Raw genomic sequence first — 19,919 nt, 5'->3', positions numbered from 1 at the left:
ATTCTATGATACTCTATCTGAGACCAATGAGCCTGGAGAAAAGTCATGTAACAGTGTGGAAAAGAGGAAATGCACTGGATTTGGAGAGAGCTGCCCTCAGTGACCCACCTGAGCAACAGCTGCCCACATCCTCTGGCTTGACCACAAGCATTAGTTTTCTCATGGAAAGTTTAGAAAGAGAGCAGCACAATCACAGGTAACTTTTGAAACAGCCCCATGGTGGGGATTACAGGAAACCATGGAAAAGGGAAGGTGTTGGAAAAGATCAGTAGCTATACAGGAAACAAGAGCAAGAACAGACTGCAAACTGTACACTACCATAGTTGTGGTTTGTATAATAGCCATGCATGCAGCATGCACACGCTGCAGGGGAGAAACACGCATATTTTATATTTATGGATATGTGGATGCAGCTATATGTAGATAACAGAACCATAAACTCATAGAATGGCTTAGGTTGAAAGGGACCTTAAAGATCATTCAGCTCCAACTCCCTGCTGTGGGCTGGTTTCCACCTACCAGATCAGGCTGCCCAGAGCCCCATTCAGGCCTGGCCCTGAACGCCTCCAGGAATGGGGAATCCACATTGCACATGGATGTTGTATAGAAAGTGAGAGATATTAATCACAAATGACAAGAAATGGGGTGTGGGTATAGGAAGTGAGGGACATTAATCACAAGTGCCAAAACATGGGCAAAACTTGTAACTCATGCAGAGGACAGCAAGCTCTGACACGTATCAACTCATTGCTTATCTTAACTCTGCTTTATGAATGGGAAAGGACAGTGTGCCATTGATCCCAGCACTGTGTCTCATACCATACACAGAGGTTTTGAGTTGGCTGGAACCTTATCAGCAAAAGCAGGGGCACGGTGGGTGGGTGTGCTGAGGCACTGGCTCCAGTTCAGAGACCAGCTGCTGTCAGAGAGTTATGTGTTGTTTTATTTTCACTCACATTCACAGTTTATTTCTCTCCTTCCCACTCTCTGACCTAAGACTGAAATGGTTTAGGATTCTTGTCAGGCAAATATTGAAGCCTTCCTTTGAGTTATGCTAGGGAATTTGGTACAGTGACATTTGCAACCATCTCTTTTTTTGTGTGTTCTAAATTGCTGTTCTTGTCTTTAATCTCTCTGCCTTGTCACAGAGCTAATTCATTGGGTAAGTGGTGCTTGAAGTTGTTTGTAGCCAATTTCATTAAAGCATGGCATTGAGCTTCCAACAAGTAGAGCTAGAAGGAAACAATTCCCTGTTCCGGGGTCTTGAAGTCACGCAGAACCTACGTTTCCCAGCTCAGAATCCAATGAAATACCACAAAATGTGTTAACTAAGACAAAATTAAGTTCTGTGCTTGGAGCACAGCAGAAGCTAGTGTCAGGACTGAGACGTTGGCTGGACTCACCTAAGTCAATGTGGATGTCTATGAGACATCTCTATCTTGGCCAGCACCTCAGGGATCATTGCAGAGGATGCAGTCGTTGCCTGATCACCTATGTTTGCTTGAATTAAATACTCCTTAAACTCCAAATTAGCTCTCCGTTAGTCAAGTTACAAGGACCCTTGGTCAGAAGGGGACACCCCAAACTGTTGACCCAAACCTCATCCCTCACACGCTCTCTCTTAACACAGAGCCTTCCCAACCAGATCATCCGATTCTGACTCTCCTTCCCCCACCAGTAAACATGCACGTTAAATATGTAGTCCTTTCTCTCTCTGCATTATTAATGTGAGACCGTTTATGCCTGCAAGCTATCTTTATTACATCCATGTGCTGCGGATGTGTGTGAGAGGAAGATGAATGGAGTCCTGCTAATGCCTAACAAATGCCTGGTACCATTCAGAGATCTCTGTCTGCTCTTGCAAGGCACTGGCAAAGACGAGCACATACTTATTCCCTCTCTCAAGACCTCACTGGCTATTTTCCAGCCATAGGAATGTTTCTCACCAGAAACACAAGGCATTGTTTTTCAAGTTAGAAAGCTGAGAGAAAACACACAGCTTTCTTGCATTAAGAAAGAACAAGTCTGCCCTCTCTTCTGCCTCTAAGGCTCAAAGGATGGTAAAGATGCTGTATAAAGAGGAAGGCCATTTCCAGAATAAATGAAGTGCTGTGAGAAACAAACCAAAATGGGTATGCTATGGCTAGAAAAGTTGTTTTCAATTAGGTCTTGCAGTCTGCACCCTAGCTTTAAGTTCCAGGTCTCAGTGATAGTCAGTCAAAAGCCCTGTGCCCAGTGCTGTTAATAGATGTTTGCAGCTCAGCAAGAGTTCAATCTCAATCATTTTTTTGTTTCTTGTGCCTCTGAAGAAGGTAAACTAAGATTAAAAATGCATCCAGAGCTTCAAACCAGAGCTCTTCTGTCCATTGCATATGTGCAAATCTACTCCAGCATGGAGCTGGGAATGGTATTTACCTATGACACTTCTGTGCCGAATGGATATCCATGAACATTCATTGATATCATGACTCTAAAACAGATCAAGCAGAGATAAATCTTTAAATGGATATTTACTGCCATAGAGAACAGATGGCAGAAGACAAAGCTCCCATGTTCTTATCCCAAGCTGCAAGCATGTTAAGAATGCAGCAGGAAACGTCATTCCTCCTATAAATAAATTTCTCTTGAGAAGAGAGAACCCAGAGTTGAAAAAAAATCAGTCTATCAGCTCTGCAGGCCAAGTCTGAGGCAGGTTTTCCCACGCTGTTCTGCAGCTCATGGCGACCTTTGCTTTCAGCAAGAAAATAGGACGCCTTCAAGCAAACCCAGCAAAAGAGTTGGGGCATGTATTGGTACTGCACAAATTATTTCTGAGTTATTGATTTTCTATCTCCACTGGACAAAGCATAATTCAGCCTTTGCCTTGTTATTAATCATTTTCCAGCATGCACTTAAGAGCAAAGTGGTTGGAAACCTCTCACAGCCAGGACTGTAGTGAGGGCTGTGACAGGGTGGAATAAGGCAGACCTCACAGTGCTCATGGTGGAGTGGTCTTCATTTGTTAAATTCCCTCATGCAAAAGTCTGAGCAGTGCTGCAGATGCTCTCTCTGACACCACAACGAAGCAAGGCCTCCAAGGGAAGTTGATCTGCCCTATTCATGCTGTCTGATTGCAGACTTATACACTGGCATGCAGGTGCTGCAAACTTTTGCTTCCGTGACATTTTTCAGTGTGCCTTTTAACTTGACAGCATCACTACTAATCTGATGGACTGTCAAGGTGAGAGCAGAGTTATTCACATACTGTGGATAACAGAAGAGAAGTAGATAATTGAGTGTAGAGAAGGTGCCCAAGAGAGAAGAGAGACCTTGAAGCAGGAACTCCTACTGTCGTAGCATTTTTTGGCAAGTTATTCAACTCTCAAAATGAAGAATTCAGTGTACAAACTTGGACCAGCAGAAAAATAAGAAGCAACATTAAGGAACACGGTTCATTTGCGATGAATTAATCACCAGCCTTATAGATAAGTAATATAAGTAATTGTGTGTCAAAATATAAAAACTGAATAAGAGGATAAGCTTAAGCAGCAAAACTGTCACCTGTATAATGCTCTGATATAATCACATGTGACTGCCGAAACATCAATTTTATCTGCTTCGTCTGAGCTTTATCTTTTCTGACCTGTTCACAAGGATTTGGGGGGAATTGGTTTAATTTGAGCTCTACCTAGACAGACAAATGCTTGGCACACCCTCTCGGGTGTCTGGAAGTTGTAATATTTTCTGACACTTCTAAGAGGTGTAACAAATCAAAACAGACTTTTTGTGAAATGGATCAGGAGTTGTGCCAGACTTTATCCTCCCAAAATCTATTCAGGTTAACAGTGCAAGAGGTGAGAGCACAGCAGAGGTTAATAGATAGTGACTAGTGAACTCCACTGAGTTGGGAATCAGGGTACTGCTCAAATGGGCTTCAAATGATTGGAGCTTAATTGAATTACTGGAAGTGCCCACGATCTGGAGACCTCATGAGCAGAGGCTCTTCTGTGAAATTTCCAGTACTTTGTAATCTTATTTTTAATAGAAAATGAAGAGATTTTTTTCATTACATCTTGGCATTTCATTACATCTGGGAGAGCAATGGCAGGTAGGGGGACAAGAGCAGGCCAGGCAGTGGAAGTCAGAGCCAGAAATGAGGTTTAAGTTTTTGAGCTGAAAGGTGAAGGTGAAGAGAGAGAGGGGTCACTTGAATTTGGTTATGTGGATTTGGAGCAGGAGAGCTGCTCCAGCAGCTCATGGAACATTTTAGACATCCAGTTAAAAATCCTGCTCAGGGCTTTCTTGGGCAACCAGTACCATGACTGGATCATACAGCTCACCAACAGCCCAAAGCTCAGGAGATGTGGTGGTTTAGCACCAAACCAATTTGTCTCAAAGTAGTGTTTCACAGCCCAAAAAGCAGGAATTTACAACCTCTTTGTTTCCTTTTCTGGGAGTGTCAAAGAAATGGTGGCTTTTTATTCCACCAACAGATGTATGTGAGTGATTCTTACACATCAATTTTTCCTTGTTGACCATAACACCAAACTCTCCAAATTGCACAGGCAAGGAGTACAATTAGGCTGTTTCCCAACAATATCCCACTAAAAACTTTCGAAAAGATAATGGGCTGCAAATGATGTGTTTTAGTCACCCTCACACACTCTACAATTCAACTGTACTCCTGGAATGTATTTATAAGGTCTAATTAGGGTTGTGCAGGCTTTGAAACACATGAGCCACTTTCTTAACTGAGGTTGAAAATCATCTCAGTTTCCAACACTGCCTGTATAAAATCATCAAGTCTTGATGGCTTGTGACCAAGGATGTCTATTTTCTCTCCAAGTTTTACATTAGGTGGACTCTATGAAACAATAGCAAAGGACTGATCCCTGCCTATGGTTAGCTAAGGATCCATCCATCCTCTGTAGATTTACATGCTGAATAAATACCATTTTACATTGTAGTTCAGAACAGAAATCACTACAAGAATGAATCCCTCTGACCTCAAAAGTTTCTGCCATAGGGAGTTTCTATTCTGCTAACTCCCAATAGACGGCTTATTCTATGCATTTTGGAGAAGCTCATAAAAAATATATTTAAGATGAGAGCTTATATTCTTGTTTGCTGGTTTGTATTCCCCGTGTCTTGCCTTCAACTTGTAACTTCATCCAGCCTACTTTTACACTTTTATCTCATACAACTATACTAGTTTTTACTATCCCTTTAGGTCTTATTAGTAGAAGAAAAGAGAGAGCAATTTGTGTCTCTTGATGACAAGTCCTCCTCATATGTTCAAAACCAAATTAAGATGGGACGAATTGCTGCCTGTGTTGACAGCCGTCTTACATTAACTTCAGAGGGAACAAAGCCATCTCCAGTTAGAGAAGATGAACACCAGCTACTATTTCTGCACTCCATGCTTACTCCTGGAGACCAGATGCAGATGGGGGATCCAGGCTAGTCCAGGATCTCCTTTCCCCAGAACAGAGCTCAGAGCTGTTACTGTTGCCTGAGAGCAGAGCTTGGAATTCCTCGTATTTGAAAACATGATCTAAGAAAACCTGTCAAGGCTCACCTGATGTATAGGATATTGCAAGAGGAAAGCTTGTCAATCCCAGGCCCAAGGGTTCTATATCCCAAGGGTTCGATACACAGTAGTCCTCACCAGAACTTTACAAGACCCAGACAGTCCTGTTGTTCCTGCTTGGCAGCCAGGATGCTCTCAGAGCACAAGCCAAGGTGAATTGTTGGCACTGTATCTGGGTGTGTTCCAAGCAGGATCAATTTTCAGGGCTCCTGATAGCTGGGGCAGCACATCCGCACTCCTTCTGTCTCCAACATCTCTCCACCCAGCCCATGCTGCAAACCACACGAGGGACTGGGAGGAGGCTTTCCAAATTTTCATAATTTCCACACTGAATTGTTGGAAAGCTTCCTTTTTTCTGTCCTGAACTTTGCTGCCGTGCAGCCATCTAATATCTTCCTGTAAACTTTCAAATGCACCAATAGTGGCAGTTTCCTGCAGATGAAAAAGGATTTACTTCACTTACAGCAAGAGGGAACCTGGCCAAGAAGAGTCATAAAAACAGAGGTCGTTGATTTTTAAAAGCACAGTCAGTGCAGTTACGTTACTGCATTCCAACGCATGTAATCAGCCACTGGAGAGCAGTTAAAATGGCCTTGGGGCCGACCTCCAGCTTCTGGGGTTGCTGTCAGGGAATAGATAAGTCAGCTGATGCCAGTTGATAATCTAAGCCCTTTTCCTTAAAATCAGCCACAGCAATGCTGCCCAGGTTCAGGGCTGCAGCAGCATTTTGGAATTTTTTCACTCCTGAGCTTTGTTTGTTGTATTTAATCCACAGGGTCTGCTATTCAAGCTTGTTTTGAAGGGAAATTGCTAAAAGATTCAGGGCAAGGGTGTAGTCAGTGTGAATGCTTTTCTGCGAGGGCCGAGAGATGCTGTGAGGTCTCTGAGCACTTCTTACAGAGCCAAGCATTGATGTTTTCTCTGGAGCCAGCAACATCCCTTCCCAGAGAGTCACAGGATTATAGAATCATAGAATGGCTTGGATTGGAAGGGATCATAAAGATTGAATTCCAACCCCTGCCATGGTCTGTTTGCCCCCCAGCAGATCAGGCTGCCCAGGGCCCCAGTCAATCTGGCTTTGAACACCTCTAGGGACGAGGTGTCCACAGCTTCTCTGGGCAGCTGTGCCAGTGCCCCCCATTTAAGGGCTCAGTGTGAAAAGATCCTGTTACAAAGAAAGGAAGCAAAACTTTTCTGAAAGTCGGCATCTTTTAAAGAAACTCCAAAGGGAAGCCAGAAATCCAGATACGCTGAGTCACTTGAAGATGGATCAGACATCTTCTGCAGCCCGATATGTTCTTGCATGCAGTCCTTCTCCCATGAGGTCAGTGAGGCCAGGACAAGCTGCAGGACTGCCCTCAAATTCCCCAGGCACCAGGCTCTAAGAAACCCTTCATTGTTTGTGTTTTGTAACTATTGCCCATCAGAGAGTCCATGACCATCTCTCCCCCAAAAGCTTGCAAAGCCAAGAAATGCTTGCATAAAAAGGCCCATGTTCTTTTATCCTGGAATGAACTGATCACGTCCGGTCAGATGGGGACGGAGCCCAGAATACCATCAACGTGGGCTTTTCATTCCCATGACAGCTTCCCCAGTCAGAGCCTGAGTAAACATGAGGTCACCAGCAATTTATAATTGTTGGGATTTATGACTCTCCTGATCATGGTCTTGTACAAGCAATAATATGTTTTTGTTATTTGTTATTCTGTGCTATCACTCTTGACCACTTTATTTTGAAATCAGAAACTGAGAGGTTGTTCCCTTCCAAGGTGGTGCTTCTTGTCTGACTGAACCACTGCCCTGTGCACTGTTGATTTTGGTGGGATTCAGATGTAAATCTTCCAATTCCTGTCAAAGCACAAAATAAGATCCCTATTGACAGAGCTACGATGTATTTGAGACGTACCTCCATTGCACTTTAGACCTAGGCAGTAGTTTAAAAGAGATGTTCTCACAGCTGAATACCCTGTTTTACCTCCTTTTCGTGATGGTGCACAGGGATCCCAAGAACTATACCTGGGACTGTCATGGGCTGAGAATAATGATCTTTGAGGTCTCTTCCAACCCAAGACATTCTATGATTCTGTGATAAGTCAGAGTGGCAGAATTTTTGATCTCTGTCCTCTGGTTTTGCCTGAGCTTGGAGGAGTGCTGTTACTGCCCTGGTTTATACAAAATTCTAGGCAAATGCACCTTCAAAAAGTGCAATGATGGAAATGTGTACTTCTCTGTTCTTCAGAATCCTGCAATAACCCCAATGAGATCAACCAGGACCAACTTTGTCCTCAAGTGCCTGTTTCACATCTTGGATCTGTAAAGGAAGTTTTCCTCTGCTTTAGGAGGCTGTGGCATGACTTTTCTCACAGCTGACTGTCTGTGGTATGGGGATGAACCCCAGTTCCTAGCCCTCCTGTCAGGGCCCTTCAGAGGCTGTGGTTCACTGTGAGAATGGCTCACTGGGGGCAATGGACCACACACTGCCAGGACTTGTCCGTGGGGTAAAGGTAGTCATACAGAGACAAAGAGTAGTTCACCATCCTAACCATGGATGAAGTGTTTAGGACACTGAACATCAAGAGCCGTGAGTGCAGATCAGAAGTCCTTCATCCCTGTGGGAGCTTCCTGCAAGAGTAGGGATCGTGCTGTGACTGAATTGCTGAGTTGCACAGGGTGTGCTGTACCCGACCTACAGGAGAAGGCATGGCACGGCATTTCAGGCAGGCACACAGGGCCGAGTCACATATGGTCTGGTGGGAACTGCCCAGAAGGAACAAGGGGGATTTTGCATGTGGTTCAAAGAGAATTGCATGGATAGAATATGTGGCCCTAAGCAGGGAACTGAGTCTATTTCAACCACATAAAGCTGTTCAACTTGGGAAAAACATTGGCTGAGTTTTGATCCCCCCCTTTTCTTTCCAAGCTACTGTGGCTCTTGGGCAGAACTTCCAAGCTCTTCATTCTCATAAAAGTTCCTATATTTGTTTTCCTCAGACTTGAGACCTCTTAAAAAAAAAAAAAAAAATTAAAAAAATCTGCCATATCCTTCAGCTGCAAATGATTTAATCATTCTTGGCTTTGTGTGATCTGAATATTTTCTTGTTCTCTTGCTTTGCAGCTGTGACCTACTTAATTACAAGCAGGAAACAAACCCCAGAATCATTAGCCATTCTGCCTGGCATGAAGAAGAGGAAAAAAAATAAAAATCTTATGTCGTTAAATACTAGGATGTCCTTCTTAATAACAGGAAGTCAAGATGCAGATAGCAACAGTGAACGTTTGAATACTTTGTGCACCAAGATAAGAATGGCAATGAGTTTATGGGTTTTATTTTTCATGGCATGGATGTTTTGGGGGCAGGGGAAATGACAGATGCTTCTAACAACAGTCAAAATGGGAATGAGTCATAAATTTCTAAAACGAAGAGTGTAAATCCTCTTTGTTTTAACTTCTGAGCAGCTTTAGTATTCTGCCCACAGAGACAACAAAGTGACTGACTTGCTGCTTCGATCCAGCCTCTATCAATCCATTTTCTGGAAGCTATAGCAAACAAACCAGTGAGTTTGAATTCCACGTCACAAATTGTCAGGTTGGAAGGCAGACCATGAGGGAGTTTGATTAACTGCTCTCCTCCTCCTCAGATGGAGTCTGGGATACTATTTATAGGTCCTGGAGCTCAGCACCCTATCCGGATGTGCTGGTGGGTATGTGGGTGTAACGGTGGCTGCAGAAAATATCTAGAGATAGGGAAATCCAGGATTGCCAGCATTAAGGACTGGCTGTCCCACAGAAGCACTTTAGCCTGCTTGGCCCAGTTGTCCACGGTGATAGCAGATCAAAGATACAAATCTCTCAAAGCATCGTGAGACAATAGAAAATGTTGTTTGTACAGTGTTTTAAGCTGAGCAGCGGCAGGAGTGCGAATTATCATCTTCTGTCAACTGTGCATGCATTATCACTTTAGGTGGCATGGATCCAGTGCTGTCCTACAATACAAATGGAGATTTTCCATTAGCGGGAGCAACAAGGGTCTGCGTTTTGGGAGCAAATAGACTAGAGGTCAACTCACATGCTCTACTGAGAAGGTCTGACTGGTCCCAGCTGGGGAAATGTTCTCAGCATGAAGATCTCTTGTAGTACAGTAATCTCCCTATGCTGGCTCTCAAGTTTCCCATCTGCAGATGAATTGTTCTGTGGTAACAGAGATAACCAAACCATCCCCGAGCGAGCCAGCCCCATGTAGATGCCGTGAATGATTGTGCAGGCATTGTGCTTGGTGGTGTTAACAGCTCAGCCCATGGTTTCCTCTGGGAGCTCTGTACTCCACAGTCAGCAAAGCCATCACTTTTCTCCACAGCACTCCCTGTGCACTTTTAGCACCACCTGTGTATACAGTGCTGCTCCCACAGGGAGCATACGTGCATATAGTCATTCTTCACCTCAGGGAACATTTATTCACCCGCAGTTTGACAATCGCTGTAGGATCTTTCAGCACAGAGTTTGCGTTATTGATCCAAGATACCTTAAGCATTTCTGTGGAATTTGCCCATTTGGCTTTCCAGCAGGCTGAACGCGTATTTACATTTTTAATGCAACACAGCTCCCCTGAGATTCCATAGCACCTGAAAAATGTCAGTGAAATAATCAGCCGAGGAAATGGAGACTCATAAAGTGATCTGACTTGTCTAATGTTACTCAGGAAACTGATGTCTTTTCTGGAATAGGACCAGATCCCTCCTCGCTGCTACTCAGAAGGTCAAATTTGACCAGCTTATATTATATCTGTCCTCTCCTAGTGACAATTACATCCAAAGCATAAAGCATTTCTTTGAAACAATCATTTATAGGGAGCTTCAGAATAAATTAAATATATGCGATTTATCTTAGACAGGAACAGGCTTTCCAGCATGCACGCAACATCAAGCATATGAAATCTGGTCCATTGATTTTCTAAAATATGTTCCCTTTGCCCTCCTCCTTTTTAATGAAACGCTCAGCTCTTGTCTGTGAACAGGAAGAACTTTGTATTAGTCACTGAATGCAGTGAGTGTTACCACTGGGTCTGAATCAGACAGACCGCTTAAATATATCTGCAGGAGAAGTTGTAAGAAAATGTTCTAATGAAACAGGACATTTGTGCTGTATGTACACAGACAGCAAGACTGCCCTTCATTAAATTATCCATCTTGCCACAGGGCAAGATAGCAGACTGGTTTTTTTATGAGCCACCAAATTTATCCTCTCCCCCAAGCAAATAGCACCTGCAATGTGTAGCAATGTGCCCTCCAAACTACAGCCAAGGCCATGGACTTTTGACAGCTTGTCAAGTATTTGCTAGTAAGGAGTGGGAAGCATATGCTAGATGTACAATTAGAAATGATGTGAAAGGAGAAAGAAAGTAAGAAAGAAAGGCACAGACTCTTTAGCTGGGTCTGTTTTAATAGGACAAGGAGAAATGGTTCCAAACTAAAAGAGGGGAGGTTGGACATAAGGGAAAGGTTTTTTGCTGTAAGAGCGGTGAGGCACTGGCACAGGTTATGCAGAGAGGTGGTGGATGCCCCATCCTTGGAGACAATCAAGGTCAGGCTGGATGGGGCTCTGAGCACCTGATGGACCTGTAGGTGTCCCTGTTCATTGCAGGGGAGTTGGACTAGATGGCCTTTAAAATTCCCTTCCAGCTCCAACAATTCTATGATTCTATGATTCTGCATGGGTTCTGGGGATCCCATATATATACACACTTGCTCCAATCTCTAAAGGGATAGAGAAATGTTAGAAACAAGAAAAGTATCACTGAATAAGTACATGACTCCAGTGAACACACAGGTGTGTCCCATCTCCAGTCTGAAATTCAGTGCCTGCCCCATGGGCACAAATAGGCTTATCTGAGGTTCAATTCTTTCATCCCTGAACCTTGCCAGAGGCTATTTTAGGCACTGGTGAATAATGTGGAAGGAAAGCAGCTCAGCTCCTGGATGAGCTTTTAATTGCCCCCCCCCCCCCATTCATATGTGCCTCCTGAGCAGGCTGGGATTTTCCTTTTTATTTTTTTTCCTTTCTACCAGTCAAAAATAACTCTCCTGAGCATTTTGGCAAACAAGATCAGAGAGCAGCATGGTGAAAAACCTTATAGTGACGGGCATGTGCGGATGCATGCTGCTTTGATTGGACACCCCGGTCACAGGACGTTACCATCCCCACTGGGATTAGAGTTAATCATAAGCTTTGGGTTTCCAAAGTGAATAATCGTATTTAAGATCTCGCCATTCACTTTCCATGGCTGTTCTGCACTATTTACTTAATACATTGCTCTGACCTACATCCCCTCCTGCAGACTCATTCACTGCAGTACTTGTAGAGAAAAAGGATTAATAGCAAATCTCTGCACAATCTCTCTCACGTTTCTGCTTAGTAGAAGTGAAATCACTTCAGCAGTTTGAGCATTAGGGACAAGTATGGACCCGGCTTCATAGGACTCACTTACTATTAAACCTTGTTGAATCATGAACACAGCTTACTTTAGGAAATGAAATGTGTATTATTTGAGGATATGACATATTCTCCTGTGTCAGTCAATAAAAATCCCTCTAAAATGAGGACACGTACAGTTTAACGCACAAGGAGCTGCTGTTCACATAACCATCATACTTAGCACTGCCAGAGCACTTTACATTTTCAGAGAGCTTTAGAGATATTATGATCAAGGTAGATGACTGGAATAGTAAATTTTCATTTGGTTATTAGCGTAAAGCAGCAATTTGTTCCATTATGGAACCTTTTGGGCCATATGGACTCATGAGAACATCGGAGGAAATTGGCCAGGATTTCCAAATCGTGATGTTCTTCTGAAAATGTAAGGGCAGAGCAGCCTTCAGTTTCTGGCATTTTCTCTGCAGGAGAGTTCTCAGGCTGCCATTGACAAGGGGATGTGGGGTGGAAGTTTTTTATGTTTGTGTTAGGGGCAGCATGTGATGGGTGAGGGTGAGAAGGTGCAGTGCAGACGTGGCTCACTTTTCTATAGGGCAGGATATCTTTGGGTAAATACTACCACAAGTCACTTCCTGACCTGCAGCTCAAGAGAAGTTCACCATGACAGTGATGGGACCTGAGGGAATGGCATGGAGCTGTGTCAGATCAGGGTCATGTTGGGTGTCAGGAAAAGGCTGTGCACCAGAGAGCAGCAGGCATGGAACAGGCTGCTGAGGGCAGTGGGCACAAGCCCTGAACTGCTGGAGTTCAAGAAGCGTTTGGACAGCACTCTCAGACATAGGATTTGAATGTTGGATGGTTGGGTATGGAACCAGGAGTTGGACTTTATGGGTGATGTTTATGGGCCCTTTCCAACTTGAGGTTTTCTGTGATTCTGTACAATTCTGCAAAGTTCAAGCACAATCACTGTTCAGGTCTCATGCTCCAGTCAGACAGAGGTCTTACAGTAACGCAGAATGATTACAGGGTCAGCCAAGTTACTTTTCATTGCTCTAATGGGCACTGACATTTGAACAAAACTGTGAACAGGTCCAGCGTGGACATCCACACTTGATTCTCATTCCCTCTTTAAATTTAGGTAAGTTTCATTTGCCTGGAATATATATTGTTTATTAGAGCCCTCAAAGTCTGAGGTTCTGTGCTTTCAACTAAAATGCCATGCCAAGATCCCTATAAACCCATTCTTCTAACATTTACTCATACAAACAGATGATAAGACCTGGCAAAAATACAAGAAATAAAAGTGATGCTATGCAGACTTCTCACTCTGCTCCCACTGTCCTACACCAACCTCACAGTGCAGAAACCTTTCACTGTCTCTACTTGGGTGGCAGTGAGGCCATTGGCAGTGGGAAAGAGGGAGAATCCCAAATGGGGCAACATGAGAGATGAGTCCGCCTTGGTTGGAGTGGGGATAGAGTAAACCCAGAGGCCGAGACTCTCAAATTGATTTGGAGCCCAACACCTATTTAGAAATTCCTGCAGTTTGTGATCCAAAGCAGTTACAAAAGAGATCTTCTGAAAGCTCCCACCAACAGCTCTTTGCAAGGACATGGGAAGCCTACAGAAAGACATGGGGAGACGAACAGCTCTTTCTCCATGTGCTTTGTCACTTGACAGTGGGTCATCCCTTACTGTTCCTTGTCCAGTCATCCAAGAAAATGATGTGCTATTAAAGCACAAGGGGGAAAATGCAACTAGTTAAACATCTCAGAAAACCATTTCCAGCACAAGAAAGCATGAAGCTGGAATATGAAAGGGAACTTTACACATGAAGATCTAACAACATGAATCCTCTCAGCATTATAGAGAAGTGAAGATCAAAAAGGATAATGGATTTGAAATAAGACTTAAAAGACCACATTGGCCTGGAGCTGCAGGGACCGTTGGGGCCATATGTTAAGCAGAAACAGGATGTTTTTGGTGTGTCTACAGCAAGCTCAAAGGAAAATGCCCTCCTTCCAGCATGTCTGTCTGTCAACACCCCCAAGTAAATCCACACCCACTGGAAAGCTGTGGGTAGGGAGCACGCTGGGGAGTAATGCTAAACTCCTTCTTCCAAGGCCAGAATATGAAATCTGCCTAAAGGAAAAACATGGACATGTCTCTTGAGCTCCTGGTGCAGGCAGCATCTACCTACATCAATACCAGGGTGGCTTTCAAGGAACCACAGTGAGAAGGAACACATTGCTGGGGTTGGGAAGCCCACCCTCAGCCTTCAGTGACAGCCCCGCGATGCAACACAGCAGGTGGTTCTACTAATTTTTTTTATCTTACTTCTCATGGAAAGTAAGAAGCTATTTTTACACCCCAGTAACAGCCTTTGGACTGTCAGTAAAACGTGGGAGGTTTTGTAGTAGCTGTTTTGCCTGACGTTTTCTCAGAGATAGCTGGAAATAGTGCGTAATTAGAGAGGCTGTGTTGGAAAGACCTGCAAATATCTACAGATCTATGGAGAGTGCAAGTATCTATACTCCATGTAGAGTGCAAATGTTTTTTTTTTCATTATTGAGCCCAGCGAAGGTGAAACTAAATGTGGTTTATAGAAATGTAAGATGATCTTACAGGCATCAACGTATAGACCTGCAGAAGAGCCAAGTTCATTTGATTTCCTCTCTCTTCTATCATTCTCTGTAGAAAAGACTTCTGGGCTATTTGGATACAGAAGTGCACCTTTAATGGTGTGTCCCTGGAAAAGAATTTCAACAGAAACCTACCTTATTTTGCTGAATTCACATTAAGACAGTTTGCAACCAGGACTAATTTCATAGACTCACAGAATCATAGAATGGCTTGGGTTGGAAGGACTAATTTCCCTGGACTAATTTTCCCCTTGGCTTCTGGCACACCTAGAGATGCTGGGGTCTGCAGGGAACAGATCTGTGTCTGAGGAACACCCACGGCTGCAGTTCCCCCAGAGCTCAGCTGGATTATCCACATTCAGGCAGGTTTTACCCCCTCAAAAATAGTGTGTTTCTAATTGACAGGAAAACCTTGCAGGAAACCAAACAATCTGCTCTAATCATGAAGGTAAGTCTACACATTCAGTTGACCACTAGACCTGCTATAAACTCAAGTGACTGCAAAGGATCCTGCTCCAGCCTATCAGTTAAATAAATATGTAGCAAAAGCATTTTCTGAAAGTCTGATTATGTCATCAGCAGAGTGAAAAGGCTTCTTCAGAGCTGCCCTCATTTGTTGAGTAATTACTGAGTTGGGACAGGGGCCAAAAGGCTCCTTTTGAACACACAGAAAGACTGGATGCACATGTAGAGCTGCTAAATATAAACCTGTGGCATATCCTTCATTTCCCCTCCTCTCCCCCTTGCAGAATACCAAGGGAGTTACATCACATCCCAGAGCAAGCCGTTGTGATGGTTTCTTCCCCCCTGTATTCCTTTATCAGACACATTTCTTTCTTGTGCTCCCAGGCAGAGATCTGCTGTAGCCTGAAGCAAATACTGTATAGTCAAGTCGAATTAAACAAATCTCTCTCTCTTCCAAATGAGGTTGTATAGTTCCTGGTTCCTTATGGAGGCAGTGTGTTATTTAGTTTACAGGAAGGCAAAGAAATAGTCAAGAGATGGTAATGATGATGGGGCTGTTTGGACTGGAAGAGAGAAGGCTCTGGGGAGACCTAAGAGCAGCCTTTCCGTATCTAAGGTGGGCTATAAGAAAGAAGGGGGCAAGACTCTTTAGCAGAATCTTTTGTGATAGGACAAGGAGAAATTATTCCAAACTAGAAGAGGGGAGATTTGGACTGGATATACTAAAAAAAGTTATTGTAAATAAGGACGGTGAAGAGCTAGAACAGGTTGCTCAGAAAAGTGGTGGATGCTTCATCCCTGGAGACACACAAGGTCAGGCTGGACAGATTCTGAGGAACCTGATGTAATTGTAAGTGTTCATTGCAAGAGAGTTGGACTAGATGACCTTTGGGAGTCCCTTCCAACTCAAATGATTCCATGAACCTGGGAGAGAGGGAAAGTGAAGGCTGAACACCAAGAAAACAGATACATGGGATCCGAGAAAATGTCACTTTGCAAAATAAATAGTGTCTAACAAGGTTGAAAGAAATATTATTATTATTTTTATGATGCCACTCTAAAAATGCTGTCCTGAAAAAGCAATCAGGCTGAGAATATGAGTTTTGCAGCTGTGTTTTCCCGGCTCTTCACTTCCCTGTCAATGAGCTGATGAACATCCTCATTCTGTAGTTGTCATGCACCCCTTGCTTTGTATCCTCCAGTCCTCAAAGATCAAACCATGGTTGGGGAAAAGTTGGGACCCACCTACTGCAAACCAAACAGCAATGAATACCTTTGTTCCTTATTGACCCATGGAGCTGAATCAGAGAAACCATAGTGGTTTTTAGGAAAGGGTGGCTCCTCAGCTCTGCTACATGAGAAATCACCATCTGATGTTTTAGAGGCTTACTGTTTGCATGCCCCCTGTGATTTCAACACAATGTGGGGTTTTCCTAAACTGCTAAACACTGTTTCCATGTAGGCGTCTCCCCAATTGACTCCCATCTGCTCCCTGCAAATCCTGCTGCATTTTCCTGCACATTCCTATGAAGGGAGAGTGAAATGAGTAAAAAATAAACATGCAGCTGTCTCTGAGGTTGTTGGTTTGCATTGTGGCTTTGGTAAAAATACTCCTGCCTTAGTTTCCCCACCTGGTCATTAAACCCATAGGCAGGAGAAGGGGCATAGAAGAAGGAGAATTTAGCTGGAAAAAGGGTTGTAATTTAATCACCCGTATTTTGTGATGATTTACTTGCAGTGCAAAACCTGTGTGTTGATAAACTGTTTTCAGCCTCATCTGATCAGTTCACCACTTCATAGGTGTCAGCAGCACTGAAGTGTTCACCCAGGCAAGCTGCTCTGGGCTCCTACAAGGGAGCAGGCATGGAGCTGGTCTCTTCTCATCTCCTATGTGAGGTAGGGATGGCGGATGTGGCTCTTCACATCCATAGACTTTGGTGTCCAGCTCAGACAGAGAGAACTGAGAGACATTCTGCATTCATATGAGAACAAGACCCCTCCTTTCTAATGCAAACTCAACAGTGGTTAAAAATATGCCCATCCTAGCTGATTTTAAATGGATATTGTTTAATCCATGCAACCTTCCCAGATATCGTCTATTGGATAAATTGGGTGCTTTGCAGAGGGTTGCCTAAGTCTCATATAAAGAACTCACACAAATGAGTTAAAAATGCTCCAAAAGAGACAGTTGGGTGGAAAAAAGACCAGAATATATCCGTGCAATGGTTAGTCAACAAGCAAAAGAAAAGGATGAAATGTTGCATGTGGTGAAACGTTCTTCTCAGCTGTTATTTGGGAGTGGTTGAAAGAGTTAAGCCCAATACTGGAATGTCTTGGGAATGTTGGCAGAGGGAGAGCAAGCAGTTTTTTTCCTCCCTCTGGATGGAGTCCCAGGACTGAGCTTTCAAAGTGATGACTTTGGATTCGAGTTTGCTTCTTGGTTCTGCAGCAGAAAGCTGGGATGTGATGCCGTGGAACCAGGAAGCCCTCTGCAAGGGAAATGCAACTGCCTTCCAAAGTCAGGAGAGGTGTTTTTATCTTCTCCCTGCTCACCCCTGGTGCAGCAGAATTCACTGTGAGAAGATACACACACGGAGAAACCACATCTTGAAGGGTGTGCACGAAGAGAGAAAGGCACATCCCTAAACAATTTATTTTGACCGCTGGTTTTTGTCGTTGGATTTGGTTTGGTGGTTTTGTTTTGGAACTTTTTTTTAGTGTTGGCCTTTTTTTTTTTCCCTCTCTCTTTTTTTTTTCTTTTTTTTCTTTTTCTTATTTTTCTTTGGTGGAAATCGCAGTGACTCTTTAACCTTGCAGTTGATAAGGCATTAGCCGATCGCCTCCAAACAGGGAGCCCGGCGTTTATTGCAGGGAGCTGGCATGGCTGCCGTGCTCTTTGGCTTTGAGGATCTGCTCTACAGCTGGGACAGCCTGGTGTGGAGCCTGACATCCCGGGCTCTGAGGACTTGCCGCTTCGGAAATCTGAGGGTCCTGCAGCTCATGCTGAAGCCATGGTGCATTTCCAGAGCCATTTATCAGGTAGGGTTTTAAAACACCAGGCCAGACCTTCAAACCTGAGTGCTGCAGAGGGGAACCTCCTGGGGAGCTGCACAGGGTCCCATCCTGCTCCCAGCACTGCAGGTAGTGGGGCAGAGGAGATGCATGTGGGTAAAACCCAAGAGGGGAAATGTAGGGTTGGAGAATGATGGTGGGGTTTCCTGAAGTGGAGTGGAAAATGTGAATTAAGGGTCACTCTGCTTATCTTCCAAACTTGTGAAGCTTTATGTTTTTATGTACGGCCATCCTTAGCTGTGCTGCATCCTTGAGCTGCCTCTGTGATGGAAAGTAATTTATAACCTGTTTGAAGGAAAGGACACCTAGAGACATGTAGTCTGCTGGTGGAAAACGGGCAAACACAATCGCTTCTAAATGCAGAGGCACTGGTTATCCCTATGTGACTTATGCAATGCCTTCAGTCAGCAAAGTCTGAGGCGTTTGATTGCCTAAACCTTTTGTTTTACCCAGTAAATGTGTTACGTGGCACAGGCTGCCTTCCCCACTGCTGCTCTGAACGATGGACATGGAGGTCTGGGGTTTGTTCAGCTGGCTGCTCTGTAGAACCAAAAAGCTGTAATAAACTGTGCTTGTTTCTGTGACTGGCTAAACTGGGTTAAATCCTTTGAATAATCATCACAGAGAAGGTGTTAGAACTGGATGCCTAGCTGAATAGCAACTCTTATTTCAGTCCCTAGGTGAGCCCAGGTTGAAATTTCGCTCTAAGCCAACCAGTGTTCAGCTCATCTGCTTTTCTAATCAGCCTCAGACAACTGGGGCTAGACGTGTATTCTGCTTCAGGGACAAACCCATTACAATATTTATCAGCTTCACTGGTTTGGCTAATGCGGGATGTTGGATTGACTGATCAGTGTTTGCGTTTGGAAAAGGCATTTTCTGCTACTCCCATTTGCTTGATATTTTGCTTTTCCTGTGCTTTGGAAGTCTCCATGTGTAAAGCCAAGTTACACAGAAAAGGACAGATTAAAAGCCTGGAGAAACTGTGTGTGTTGCATAGAGGGAGACCAGAGGATGGCTCATAGCAATTTCAGCAAACTTTGAACCAGCTTCAAAACACACTTTGGTTACTGCAGACTTCAAGAATAGATTTTATGGCCATCTTTGGAGTTCAGCGGGCATGGGCAGTGTGTTTATTTTAGGTATTAATTTGTCCCAGAAGATGTCTGCTGCTAACAGAGTTAAGTCTTTACCCAGATGTGCTTTCTGTGCCAGTGGTCACCCTGGTGGCCCTGAGCACAACTTGAAACTGACATGGGATGTATCAAATGATGGCTTCACAAGAACTGGCATGGGCACAGGAAAGGGGAAGGAAGAGAGCTCAGTGTTGAATCCCCTTTTATTTCTATCCATGTAAAATCATGCTCAAAAACTAAGGAGTAGCCACAAGATTCATCCAAACTCAGGCTATGAACCACCTATCCCACCCTGAACACAGGCATTTGGAGATGCTGCTGCCCACAGAAGTGTGATAACTATCCTGGGATAAGATCTGTTACCTGATGGGGTCAATGAGCAACAAGGAACAATGTCCTCAAGTTGTCAGGGAGGTTCATGTTGGGTATTAGGACAAAATTCTTCTCCAAAAGAGCAGTCAAGTATTGGAACAGGCTGCCCAGGGAGGTGGTGGGCTCACTGTCCCTAAAGATGTTCAAGAAAGAGCACATATGGCACTGAGGGCCATGGTTAGTGCGCATGGTGGAGGTAAGTTGATGGTTGGACTGGATGATCCTAGTGGTCTTTCC

The 19,919-nt window shown here is 44.0% G+C and overlaps 1 protein-coding gene across 7 annotated transcripts in view; it reads left to right on the top strand.

Annotated features, from left to right (window-relative positions):
* FRMD4A (FERM domain containing 4A) overlaps window positions 1–19,919 on the top strand; it is a 355,674-nt gene that overhangs the window by 162,323 nt on the left and 173,432 nt on the right. The window contains exon 1 of one of the 7 annotated variants that reach the window (XM_048962813.1): window positions 17,096–18,141. The exons of 4 other annotated variants lie outside the window; for them this stretch is intronic. In XM_048962813.1, the coding sequence (XP_048818770.1) occupies window positions 17,983–18,141 (159 nt within the window). In that variant the 5' untranslated portion in view covers window positions 17,096–17,982. Of the gene's footprint in view, window positions 1–17,095; window positions 18,142–19,919 lie in introns of those variants that run through there. 2 more of the 7 variants (XM_048962821.1, XM_048962805.1) reach the window with 2 other exon arrangements.

This window comes from Lagopus muta, chromosome 1 (genome assembly GCF_023343835.1).
Source record: "Lagopus muta isolate bLagMut1 chromosome 1, bLagMut1 primary, whole genome shotgun sequence".
NCBI classification, from domain to species: Eukaryota; Metazoa; Chordata; class Aves; order Galliformes; family Phasianidae; genus Lagopus; species Lagopus muta.
Note: the sequence above shows the minus strand (reverse complement) of the source record. Positions and strands in the feature narration are given on the sequence as shown.